The sequence below is a fragment of the Acomys minous genome (genome assembly GCF_964271855.1).
Source record: "Acomys minous genome assembly, chromosome: 14".
Taxonomy (NCBI): Eukaryota; Metazoa; Chordata; class Mammalia; order Rodentia; family Muridae; genus Acomys; species Acomys minous.
Genome location: NC_140496.1, coordinates 8097194 through 8110390, shown reverse-complemented (window position 1 = coordinate 8110390; position 13197 = coordinate 8097194). Strand labels below are relative to the sequence as shown.

Here is a 13197-nt window from a genome sequence, read left to right as displayed (position 1 = left end):
CGCGCCCGCTGCTCCCCGCACGCTGAGCCGGGCCGCGGGACCCTTGCTGCCAAGGCCGCCCTGTGACCCTGCGCCTCTTGGGTGGCGGGTGTGTGTGTGTGTTTGGGGACCGGTCGCCAGCGCCCGTCGCGTTGGGGGCGGGGACGATGGGGCCCACAGTCCCTCTCGCGCCGCCTGTGGGTGCCGAGGAATTTCAGGACGCTCCCTGAGTCATCCCCCCTGAAGTGCCTGGGTGAGGTAGGGTGGGTGGGGGCGCCAGGAATTGGAAGGCGGTGCGCTGGGGCCGGTGGCGCGGTGGGCTGTGCCAGTTTCTGGAGGCGGCAGCCTCGCCTCTGACCGCAACCCCAGCTACTTAATGATGCCTCTGGCGCAGTGGCGCCTCCGCGGACTTCTCGAACATGGCTCCTTAAAGAACTCGACCCCCGCCGTATGGCCTTCTCAAAAATTCCATCAAGCGAAATGGACACTTTATAAAACTTTGGGTCAGAGGCTCATGGCAGTATCTCTTATCATTAAGTCCTTTAGAGTTGGGGTGATAGGTTAGGCATACTGGAGGCCGAGGGAGGTCAACGGCCTCTATATTGTGTGGTCCCCTCCACTCAGCACAAGGAAAGGCCTCCTGAGCGCTGGCTTTATCCCTCCTCTCGCTTGGTGGGTGGCCAGGTGCCAGGCACTTGTTCCAGGCGCTTGGGGAGGTGGCAGTGAGGCTCGGATATGGCAGGCATGTTGTAAACCACTCCTCCCTACTCTAGAGATGAGTGGCTCCCGGAGACCTCTGAGATCCCCCGACAGTCCAGCCGGGGTCGCCAGGAGCACGGGGGCGGCACCTACCCGGCGGGCTGTGACCGCGCTGGCTGCTCCGGGCGGTCCGTCGGTGCGCGCGCTTGCGGCTGAAACCCGACACCTCCCGCCGGCTGAGGTCAGGGCGCCGGGAGCGAGCCAGGGCCGGGGAGTGGGCGGCGTTGTGCTTGGGTGTGTCCTCGGCGGCGACAGCAGCAGGTGTTTCTTGGCCCAGGCCCCGGAAGCTCCACCTCCCCGAGCGGCCGAGCCGCCGCCGCGCAGCCCCGGGTGAGATAAGCAGTTCAGACAAACCCGGGCGACGGTGGCTCCGGCATGTGTCAGGCGCGTTGGAGCAGCGGGGCCCTGGCATGAAAGGTGAGCGCGCGGTTGGGGTGGTGGTGGCGGAGGTTTCCCTCACACTACCCCCGCTTCCCCCACCCAAGTTTGTGGGGTTCGGGAGGGGCGCCAACGGCCAGGGCCAGGTCCCACGGGTGTGAGGGACGAGAAGCGCGGGGTGCGCGCGGCCGAACCCGAGGCCACACGCGCGCACGCGCTGGGCTCAGCGGGTGTGCGGCCGCGGAAGTGCGCGGAGAAGTGCGCGGGGGCGGCTCCGGGGCTCGAGGTAGAAGCAAAACTTTGGATGGGTCGGGGGCGTTCAGGCAGGTGCTGGGAATTGGGGGGGGTGCCTTGTCTGGGCTGGCCGCCAAGGGGCCACCGCGCCCCCGCCCGGCCCTTCCCGCTCCGCCTGGATGCGCCTTCCCGCCCCCCCCGCGGCCGCTCTGACGGCGAGTGGCCCGCCCGAGTGGAGCCGATTCAATTATATTGCAGCACCAGAGACACCTCGTCGCCCGCCGCCTCTCCGGCAGGCTAATTAAATTCCCTTCGTGGAGGCGGAGCGGGAGCTAGGCTGCCCTCCCCGCTGCCCGCCTCCCCGAGCGCCGGGTGGTGGCGGGGCCGCTTAGGACCGCGCGGAGCCGGCTTAGGGCAGCAGGTCTGGGCATCAGAGCCGGAGAGAGCAAGGGGCGCCCCCGCGCACCTGCTGCCCAGGGTGGGGGTGCCAGCCGGAGTTGGGTCGTTTTGGCGCTTGCAAACCAGTCTTTGTCTCCATGCGTTTAAAGCACACTAAACCCTTGCTAGCCTCTGCGGTGTCTTATCTGCCGCGGTTGGGGCCCACACAGGTTGGGGTTTGAAAACAAAAAGCGGGACCACCAAATGAAAAAACAAAAAAACAAGATCCTTTTGTAAAAGGGGCCGGAACAAAAGGCGCAGTCTCGCTCTAGGAGGGAGCATCGGGCCTAAGCCGATTTCCAACACCAGGGGACAAAGAGGCAGGAGGTCCTGGCTGGGCGCTTGGCAGTGTCTCAATCTCTTGCCTGAGACTAGTTTACCCCCTCTTTCCTAGGAAGACGCCCCCCGCCCCCGTCGGCCAGCAGCCTTCCTTTGGGCGTCCGTGTTACTTAAGCTTGGCTACTTAAGTGTTGCTCAGCCTGTGTTTACAGCCGCCCCCACCCGCAGGCGGGGAACCTGAGGCGCAGGCTGTGTCTGACTCAGCCACTCAGTCGCCCCACCACAGGTGAGGGGGGCCGGGGCACAGGCTCCGACTGGCAGCGTGTGTCATCTGCTGTGCTGGGTGTCACGCCCCACCGGGTGGACCGGAACAGGGTTGCTGGCAGGCTCCACTCGATGGGGCTCAGCCGTGTAGACGCAGCTTGCTCAACACTTCTCACAGCCACGGGGTCACGCCTGACCACCTCCTGGAGGGGTGCCTTGATGGCTTGGTACAAGGCTGGCAGTTGTCGCCTTTTTCAGCAGCTGGAACAGAGAGGGAGTGGGGGTGCTGGTGAGCAGCTAGCCAGAGACCCGGGGTCAGCCACGCCTTCGGAAAGGAGGTGGGAGGCCTGTCCTTGCTTTGGGCTCTGTTCTGTCTGCCTCAGGGCAGGTTCTGAACCAGGAAGGCAGAGAGGCCAGATCAGGCCCTGACCTGTTGGGGGCAGCTATTAAGATCCTGGCCAGTTAGGGATAAAAGGAGGTGATGTAGTTCCCTGAAACTTAGCATTTTAAAGTTACTAGGAACCAGGCCTTGTCAGGCCCCATTAAGCTAACCTCGGGGGCTGGCCTGAGGCAGTTCTGATGCTCTTAGGTGCTGTTTAATGGGGTTGGGGTGGCAGGAAGGTTCCAAAAACGCCTGACCCCTTTGGACGCCTCCGCCGCTCTTGGCAAAGCTGTTCCCTCTGGCAGGCAGGCAAGCAGGCAGGCAGGCAGGCGGCCTCTGGCTGTGAGTAACTTCCCTGTCTCTGGAGGAAGTTGGAAGCTGTGTGGTTTGAGAAAGGCAGCCACCCCAGGGCTCTGCATCTCTGGCCAGAGGAAGGAGGGGAGATGTCTGCTGCGCCACTTTGTGGTGGACTGGGGGCCTGCACCTCCTCTAGCGAGGGTACCCCCTTCCCCCTAGTCCCCAGCTGCTCTTGACCCTTCAGGCAGGTGTGGTTAGTTTCAGGTCTAGCCTCAGCTCCATGCTTGCAGGTCTCCTCCCCTTCCTAGGTGAGTAATAGCCAGCTGCCACTTTTTTCCCCTTGCCCCCAGGAACCCGCAGGGGCTTGCGGAGTGAGCCAGCAAGGCCGGTTTTTCCTGGCCCCATCTGCAGCCTTGGAATGCCCAGCCTGAGATACTCCTAAGCCTGGTGGGGTTGGATGGGAACCCTCTGGGGGGGAGGGGGAGCATGTTAATTACCAGTGTTGTGGCAACAGCCACAAACCTTCCACGAGGCCCAGCCCACCGCTTTCCCCTCTCTCCCTGCCTCTCCCGTGAGAGCATGTCTAACCTGCAGAGATCGGTGTTTGAGGTGACATTTCAGCCTGGTGGCTGTGCGGACCTGCCGACTCACTTTAATTTCTTCCCCCATGGCGTCTCAGATCTCCATGGCCTGGCCAAGTGCAGCCCGCCAGTACTGCTGGCTGGCTTCACTTCCCTACACTGGCCTTTCTCGCCCCCCCCCCCCCCAGGCACACAGGCCACAGCCTGGGAGGTGACGTTTCTGAGTGTTCCTGTCAATGAGAATTTATCGAGCGCCTCCTCTGAACCCAGCCTTGCGCTTGCTGCTGGGAGGTGTAGAGACAGATGAAACGGGAGCGCATCCAACGGCAGCTCTTGGCCTGCCGGCTGCCAACCTGCGCTGGGGGGGAGGGCGGGGGTTGGGGAGCCTTTTAATCTGGCTTCTGCAGCTCGGCTCCCCACCAGCTCCTCAAGCTCCCACATGCCCTCCACCCCCAGCCAGATGAAGCTCCTTGATGCCCCTGCGTCCGACCAGCTCTAGGTGACACCTGTCTTCTCCCTGATGCCTGTCTCCCTGTGCCGGCCTTTCAGGAGAGAGAGTGAGAGCCAACATCAGGGAGATCCTTAGTCTGAAGGATGGTTGTAGGCAACAGGGGGGCAGAGGCAGGGGGGAATCTCTGAGTTTGAGGCCAGCGCAGCCTATAGAGTTGAGTTCCAGGACAGCCAGAGCTACATAGAGAAACTCTTGTCTAAAAAAAAGATTTGTTTTTAGTGGTGCATGTGTGACTGGCAGCAGGTATGTCTGTATGCCACGGTAGGCAGTGCCCTCAGAGGTCAGAGGGGGGTGTTGGAGCTCTTGACACTGGAAGTGTAGATAGTTGGGAACCACCATGTGGGTAGCCCAGGCTGATTGCAGTCTCTGTTGTTTTGCGATAAGGTCCTCTGTCCCCAGGCTGGCCTCAAACGGTATGTCTGAAGACGACCTTATATTTCTGATTCTCCTGTGTCTACTCCCAAGTTCTGGAATGACAGAGTGTGCCATCACACCTTTACGTAGTGGCTTATGCATGCCAGGCAGCCACTCTCCCAGCTAGTCTTGAACTTTTTTTTTTTTTAATTTATTTATTTTGTTCAGTTTGGTTTGTTTGTGTTTTTGTTGTTGTTGTTATTGTTGTTGTTTTTTGAGACAGGGTTTCTCTGTCTCATAGCCTTGGCTAGACCAGGCTGCTTTCGAACTCACAGATCTGCCTCTCGGAGTGCTGGGAGTGATTGGGTTCCAGCTGATGTAGTATGCCCAAGCCCTTGTCTGTGGATCTGTGATGGTTCCCTAAATTATGCTTAGCAGGGGCTTTTGGGGTGCTGGATCAGAGAGAGGGCTACAGACTAGACCTGGGCTGTGACATGGACATGTGGAGGTCCTTTTGTGGGTCGGGGGACCCCTGACACAGTGATACATGTGCCCCCAGAGTGGCCAGAGGCCAGGAGAGAAAGGGCTAATTCAGCAGCCTGCGGTGGGGGGGGGGGGGGGGAGGTGGTCAGCTGGCTGCTCTGGTTTCTCTCAGCCCATGTGCGGCCTTGGTCGTGGGCTCTGGTGGTCCCCTGTGTCCTTGGGCAGGTGGCATTATTACCATCAAGTGCATGTTATCTGGGTGCTTATGGGTACTTGGAATTTCAGCACAGAGCCAGGTAGTTAGTTAGTCTGTGCTCCTGTGGCCAGCAGGGAGACCCTTTTTCCAGGCATAAATTAGCCCTCATACCGTTCTGCTTGTGTGGTGTTACCCCTGTTCTGGGTTGCCACCCGCCTCTGGGGTCCCCAAAAGCAGTCCAGATGTCTCTGTGCATATGCCTTCTCTTCAACCTGCTGCTGCTCCTCTGGGAACCATGGGCTAGACTTGAGGGCTGGGTTTGGGAGGTGCTCCAGCATACAGCGCCCCCTCCTCTCTGCCTCTCTGCACTCACATGGGGGGCCTGCGGCTGCAAGCAGCAATAAAAGGAATCGATCTGTGCGCTTTTGGTCAGAGCTGTATTGATGTTGGACAGGTTAAGCCGTCCCAAAGGAAAATCCCTGTGTTGAGCTGAGGACAACAGGCTCACAAGTGGGGGGGGGGGCGCAGGTTGGGGCTGCAGGTGCAGCTTTCAGGGCTCCTTTCAACTAACTGTGGGCTCCCCTTTCCTAAGGGGGTTGGGGCTAGGCCCTGGCAGCGTCCTGCCACACATTTGGGGCAGGCATCTCCCCAGGATTTCTCAGGGCAAGTTGGGCACCCTGGATCCGGGCACTTTGTGGCCAGGTGGGGATGACCTGGGTCTTTGCATACAGATGGGCTCTGGCCTCTCCAGCCAGGCCTCCTCCTTGTGGTCAGACATCGGACCCATGGGGAAGTAAGCCAGGCTTGGAGAAAAGCCAGACTCCAAGTTCTCCTGCCCCTGTTTCAGATCTCTCCCCAAGGCACAGGTTGCTGGCTGGTGTGGAACAAAAGCCCTATTTAAGCACTCAGGACGGAGTGGATCCTTCCTACTCAGCTGCTGGTGTGTGCACTGCCTTTGTTTTGCTTTTGCATTCGCATGGTGTTTTTCTCCGTGTGTAATCCAGCGAGTCCCCACGCAGACACCCCCCCCCACACACACACCACCCCTGGGAGTAGCAGGTGTTTCTCCTGGTGCTGAAACCTCAGGTCAAACAGTTAGGCAAAACCCTGTGCCCCTGTCCTCTTCCGTCTGTTTGGAGGGGAGTGGTTGGGGTGGGGGGCGTGGGGAGCTGGCTTCCTCACATCAGGATTGAGAAAGTGGTCCCAGAAGCATCAGCCCCTTAGTACCCATGTAGTCACCAGCCTCTTGAGCTGCCAGGGACCCATGCCCTGGTCTCATGAATGTCCCCAGTGACCACTGATGTCCCCTGGGTTGAGGAGGTGTGTGCTCTACTTGTTTCCCATCTGGGTGGCCCTTCCCTGGCTTCTCTTTTCCTTGAGTATATGTCTGGCGAGCAGAACTGTATGTGCCCTAAGGTCCAGTCCTTAGTCCTCAGCCTCAGCCCCTGTCACTCGGGCGCAAGGTGTACCACCGAGCCCAAGAGGGGCAAAGGTTCCGCGCGCTGCCTATAAGCCTCCACCCTCAAGGTGCCGCTTTTGCAGAAGTCCCCAACTTTCTGATGGCTCAACTTACTCTTTGAGCTTTATGACAGAAAGCAGAGCACCCTGGGTGAGAGTCACACTTCAGTTCTTTTGTTTCTGTGGGGCTGGGTAGGATGGGCATATGGCAACTACAGTCTCGCGCATTGGAAGCCTCTGCTACAGAGCTCTATCAGAAGCCCTTTGGGTTTTTTGGTAATTTTTAAAGTTTTTTTTTTTCATTTTATATGTATGAGTGTTTCACCAATATGTATGTACGTATGTAGACCATGAGCTTGTGGTAGCCTCAGAGGCCAAAAGGAGTATTCCATAGCCTAGAATTAGACAGTCGTGAGCCGCCACGCAGGTTCCAGAAACCCAACCTGGGTCCTCTGCAAGAACAGTAAGTGCTCTTTAACCACCGAGCCATCTTCCCAGCTCCCCGCAGCTCCGCCCCCCCCCCCTTTTTGGGTACTTTACTTTTATTTTGAGAGAGAATGTTTTGTAGCCCAGGCTGGACAGCTGTAGCCAACTGAGTGTATGTAGCAAAGATGACCTTGAACTTTGAGCCTTGTGCTAGGATTGCAATATACATCAATTTACCTCAGGCGTTACGAATGGCAGCCTTTCCTTAGGGTACTGCTGTTAGGGGTGCCCCTCTTCTCCTGGTGCCAGACAGCAGCTGCTCTCTACAGTTAACAGTTGCGAGGAGAACTTTGAGGTCACTTCAGTTTATGTTGAGGTTGTAAAAGCAGTTTGGTTTGGTTTGGTTTGGTTTTTCAAGACAGGGTTTTCTCTGTGTAGCCCTGGATGTGCTGGAACTCACAGAGATCCACCTGCCTCTGCTTCTTAAGTGCTGAAATTAAAGGTGTATTCCACCACCACCACTTGGCTTGTACGTGTATTTATTTATTATGTATAAAGTGTTCTGCCTGCAGGCCAGAAGAGGGCATCATATCATATTATAGATGGTTGTGAGCCACCATGTGGTTGCTAGGAATTGAACTCGGGACCTTTTGGAAGAACAGATAGTCCTCTTAAGCTTTGAACCACCTTTCCAGCCCCCCTCCTTTTTTTTTTTTTTCCGAGACAGGGTTTCTCTGTGTAGCCTTGGCTGACCTGGACTTGCTTAGTAGACCAGGCTGACCTTGAACTCACAGCGAGCGATCCGCATGCCTCTGCCGCCCAAGTGCTGGGAATTAAAGGCGTGCGCCACCACGCCCGGCTCAGCCCACCCCACCCCCCATTTTTGATTCTTGATATTTTCTACTTGCGATGCATCTTAGAGGTGACCCTACTGTAGGTCTAGGAGCCTTGCTTGGTCTTTTGTTTTGTTTTGTTTTGTTTTACTTGAGACGGCCTCACCATGTAGCCCAAGGCTGGCAGAAATTCACTTACGTAGATCTGGGTGCCCTTGAACCCACAAGAGATCCACCTGCTTCTGTCTCCTTACTGCTGGGATTAAAGGTGCCTGCCACCGTGCCCAGCTGTTCCCAGCTAAAACTCATGAAATAGGCTGGGGAACCTTCTGGGAAGTATGCCTAGGGGATTCTGGGAAGTGGACTGGGGGATTCTGGGAAGTTGACTGAAGTTTGATGGTGCCCGTGCACTGTGCATGAAGCTTTGTGCCGATGATGTTGCTGCTTTCAGGAGGACTCTTGTTGAATAGGTTTGACAAGGGAATGTGGAGGTAAGCCCTTTAAGTCTTTAAGACAAGCTAAACAACCCAATGGAAACCCCCGCCGCTACAAACTCACAAATGGTAGAAAACCCTCCACCGTGGAGCTGCTCTATACCTGAAATTATTAAAAATTGCCCTGCAGAGCTGGGGGTGTGGCTGAGCAGTGGTGTCTGGTCTGGCGTATAAGAGGTCGTGGGGTCACTTCAGGCTGAGATTAGAGAAATGGTGCTTAGCCTGTATGCTGCTCTCACGAGAGAGGAAGTTCCTAGCTCCTATGGTAAACCCTCCCCTTAGCACTGGCGTCCAATGCTCTGTTCTGGCTGCCTTAAGTACTTGAGCATACATACACATACAAATAAAAAGTAAATAAATTCATGGGGAGCAAGCATCTGTGGGTCTTTAATGTAGGCTCGGGTTGCTTCCTCAGGATAGCTCAGTGGGAACACGCTGACTGTTGAAAGGCCACTGCCCAGGCTGCTCATCCGTGCATCTCCTGTCAGGGCTTTGGAGCCTGCACTGCCACATAAAGGCATGCTGGGACAGGTGCCACCTGCTCCTTCACGAGCCCTCACCTGCCTGAGGTGGACGAGCTGAGGAGAGGAAGTCAGTCCCGGCCTTAGCTGCCACGGTTGACTCTCTGTGTGGGAATCCCTGGTAGACTGAGCCCCAGGGAACTTCATGACCCTGCTACAAGCCCCCTTGTGAGACATTTAATAATGTCTGGGCATGGCATGTTGGGTTTTGAGGTGGTAGAGAAATCTGATGTTGATGCAATATTCTGGAGCTTTCTTTTAATTCCTGAGTGACTTTGTCCCAGATCAGTGACACTGGGGAGGGGGAATACTCAGGCGTGGCTGCTCAGAGACCTCTGGTGCAGGGGTCTGTAATCAGGGATCGTGCACACTGTCAGTTTACACCTAAGCTCCAGGGATGCAGCTGCCTCATTGAAGAGCTGGGAGAATGAACCGTTTGTGCCTAGGCAAGCAGGCTGCCCCTGAGATAGCATCCCAGGCCTAGAAGGGGTCTTTAAAACATTTTTTAAAAAGAATTTTATTTATTTATATACTATATATGCAGTATTCTGCCTGCATGTACCCCTGCATGCCAGAAGAGGGCATCAGATCACATTATAGGTGATCGTGAGCCACCATGTGGTTGCTGGGAATTGAACTCAGGACCTGCTGCTGTAGGCCAGGGTCAGGTCAGCAGTCAGTGCTCTTAACCTCTGAGCCGTCTCTCCGTCTCTTTTTAATTTTACAGCTGACATTTCTTTATTTGGTTGGTGTGCAGCACCATGTGCATGTGAAGGCCAGACGACAACTCGTGGGACTTGGTTCTCCTTCCTCCTTCAAACCAGAGTTGTTGGGCTTGGTGGTCCGGCAGGTCTGCTGCCGGCCCAGAAGCAAGCAACCTAACTCTTTACAATCTGGGACAAATACTGCATCTGATTTGAGTGACAGGCGGATTTACTACAGTCTGAGAAGAGGCCCCCTCCTGGCTGGGCCCCTCCCCCACTTCCTCTTGAGTCCAGGAAGGAGCTAGCAACATGAAGCCTGGGAGACCAACACCAGGACCCCTGACTTGAGGGGCTGTGGGTGGTTTGTGGCTTCAGAAGCTTTTCTGAAAGAAACTGCATCTTCGTTTCAACTTGAATCCTATCTGAAGATGTCCCCTCCCAGGCCTCACTTTCAACAACACCATGTGACTTGAGGCCAGAGACACAACTCAGGCACCCAGAGTTTGCAGAGTGTGGCTGTCTCTTCTCCACACCGTTGGACTGGGAAGCTGTTGCTGGCTGGGACCCAGGGGCTTTGCTGCAAACCATGACTTCCATTAGGGTATGCACCTGCCTCCTGGCTGGGCCTTGCTGTCCCCACCTTCTCTGACCACCAGGAGCACCTGCTCACAGAGCTGGCAGGTGGCTGACCTGCGTCCTAGTCTCCAGCTCTGTGGAGAGGCTTTGCTTTAGGTCTGCTGTCCCCACCCCACCCCACCCCCCACGCCCCAGGTCTGCTCAGCCTCTAGCAAAAACAGGAAGAAGGAGTGAAAGGCCTGTCTTGCCCGGGCCTGGGAGTCCCTGGGGAACTGGGCGTCGCATACCTGTAGCTTGCCATCAGGTGTGGACCACTCAGAGCCCGGCCTTGACCTGCTGGCCCCTGGCTTCCATCCCATGGAAACTTGGAGGCACATAGCCGTAGTACTGGACAGCTTGGGTGTTTGGTTTGGGGACTTGGGGAGGAGGCCAGCAGCTTCTGCTAAAAGGGCTCTTTGTGAGCAACGAAGCCTGAAGGTGCCATGGGCCACTTGGGGCTCACTGCGGTTACAGAAACTGCTGCTGGGAGATGTTGCCTGCGTCTCTATAGCCGCACACCGTCCGTCCTACTTGTCCCTCTGAAACTGGCAAGGCATGTGGTGGGCTCCCCTGGCCTGCGCTGTCAGGGCCAAGTGCTGCTAAAGAGTCTCTCTGATCCTTACTTGGACAATTCTTAGTTCATTGGTACAGAACACAGATAACAAACTGAGCTCAGACGAGGTGTGGCTCTCTCCAGCTCAGTTGCCCTCTGGGCAAAACACTTGACTGAGGAGTGACAGAGCCTCCATGTCCAGGAGATAGGCTTGGCTGGACATGGTAGCCACGCTGAGGACAGGACACAGCTAGGTCCCTAAGCAGTGTTAGTTAGCCGCTGACAAGAGCTGAGGGGAGGACAGGACCAGCTCTGTCTACTGAGCCATGTGACTGGCAGCTTGTGAGGTCTGCTGAAGTGAAGGGTACCTGTGGGTAGCATTGTGCTTACAGGAGCCACGTGCACACACCTGGTGCCAAGCTGGTGCCCGCCCCTCCTGCCATTGTGTCGAGATGGTGCTGGGCTTTGAATTGTTAGTCTTAGCGGTGGTCACTGGCTTCCCAGCCTCAGGGGCCTTTCTCTCTGGTGTGTTTCTGCCGGGCTGGTGTGGGTGGCTTTGCAGCCCTTCATCTGCCCACGCCAGGCTTCTCACGCACAGCAGCCGCTTAGAATAATGGCGTCAAATGTCGTTGCCATCTGTTGCCTGGCTTATCCCTGCTGCCGCCTGGGAACCTCTGAGCCTCCTAGTCTGTTGCTGTGTATACCTCACCAGGTGAGCCCTGGGAGGGCTGGTCAGCTGGCCGCACACTGGCTTGTCCAGTGCTATTTTCCTAAAGCCAAAGCTGCAGCCACAGAGCCTCGTGGCTCTGTCCTCCTGCTCTCCCTCCGCCATGCTGGGCCGTGCACCCAGGGCCTCTCTGTGCCATGTTCTGTCTGCTCTTGAGCTCGTTCCCACCTTCTTTTTACTAACTGTTTTTAAGATGGGTCCTCACCAAGTCTAGGCTGGCATTGAACCTGTGGTCCTCCTGTCTCAGCGCCCTGAGGAGCTGCTGTGAGGAGTTTGCACGCTCTGTTACTTTGCACCCTTTCTGCCCACCTATGTGTGTTCTTCTTAGCACATTGTGTTCCAAGCTTCTCTGAACACTAAATCAGTGGGCCTTTGGCAGCCTGGTGGTGGGCAGGGAAAGGCTGGGAGGAGGGGGTTATATCAAAGGATCTCCCCCATCCTCTGCCCTAGTGTGGCTGCAGGGAACCCCAGAGGCTGCGTAGGCATTGATTGCACTCCTGGCATGCTGTGGGCGGGGCCCCTCCTGTCCTTGTCAGCGGTGTTGAGGTGGATAACCTCCTCCTGCTTCCCTCCCTCACTCTTCCTGGCTGCTGTGTTCCATCCCCCTTGACCCACAGATGGAAGCCCCCTGACACACCCAGGCCGCCCCCACTTGCTTGCTACTTTCTCTGCTTTCATGGTGTTGGGTCAGGAGCGATCATCTGCTCTGCTTTCCCTGCTTTTGATGCCTTGTGAGGGGGCTCTTGGGGGAACTGACCTTGGGAGCAGGAGTGGGGGGGCTTGGCAGCCTGGGTGGGTAGACACGCCACTGAACATCAGCAGACCTTACTGCCTCCACCCTAGAGGAGCTGCCTCACATGGGTGCGCTCAGAACAAGCCAGCGGCGGCACACATAATAATGAATTTATTATGAAGCCGTCCAGGCTCCGGGGATCACGTGGCACCCCACACTACTGCAGCCGCCAGGTCCCTGCAGCAGGGTGACCCCAGTCTTGTTAGAGCTGCAGAAATGTCACCCTCTGGGCATCTGGGATCACGGGGTGTGGGGGGGGGGGCTACGAGGAACCTGGGCTGGGCTGGCCTCTGTCTGTTCACAAACATTTCAATGTGTGGTAATGAAAAATGACTGAGAGGGGCAGATAGAGCATCCAGGTCTGAGAGCTGCCTGAGAGCTTTGCTCCGCTGGGCGCAGCTTCCCTGCTCGTAATTACCCCAGGGTGAGGGGCTGCCGGGGGAGGAGGGGGTGGATTGGTGCTTGAACCAGGCCTCCAGAAAATTCATCTCAGCTATTAGCTGGTAATTACAGAGCAGAAGGAGCAAGCCTGAGGTCTGGTGCCGGGAGGAGCTGGGATGAAAGGGACGGTAATTACGGCCTCAACGGGAGGGAGGCTGGGCTGATTAATAACTCCTGACGTACAGCGGGAGGGACATGGCATTGGAGGGCAAACACCCCCCCCCTCTGCACCCCCATCACTGTGAAGCCTGCTGGGGTCAACAGTGTAGGGACCAGAGTGTCGTGAGTTGGGCAGTGTCACCTGCCTGCTGCCTGCTGCTCTGGGGTCTCCTTCCTTGCAAGGGAAACCCGAGGGAGAAATTGCTCTTTGTAGGGCAGGCAAGGCAGGGAGCACCAGGCAGCCTGGCTGTCCCCGGCCATTTCGTGGATGCTGTTAGTGGCTTCTGGCAGAAACCCAAGCTTTGAGCGCTGGGTTCTGGATGGATGGGTCTAGAGGG

The 13197-nt window shown here is 56.9% G+C and overlaps 1 protein-coding gene across 7 annotated transcripts in view; it reads left to right on the top strand.

The window, feature by feature from the left end:
* The window catches only part of GSE1 (Gse1 coiled-coil protein), a 345746-nt gene that overhangs the window by 303032 nt on the left and 29517 nt on the right, over positions 1–13197 (top strand). Inside the window, exon 1 of one of the 7 annotated variants that reach the window (XM_084756161.1) lies at positions 449–1155. The exons of 5 other annotated variants lie outside the window; for them this stretch is intronic. In XM_084756161.1, the coding sequence (XP_084612287.1) occupies positions 1149–1155 (7 nt within the window). In that variant the 5' untranslated portion in view covers positions 449–1148. Of the gene's footprint in view, positions 1–448; positions 1156–13197 lie in introns of those variants that run through there. One more of the 7 variants, XM_084756163.1, reaches the window with a different exon arrangement.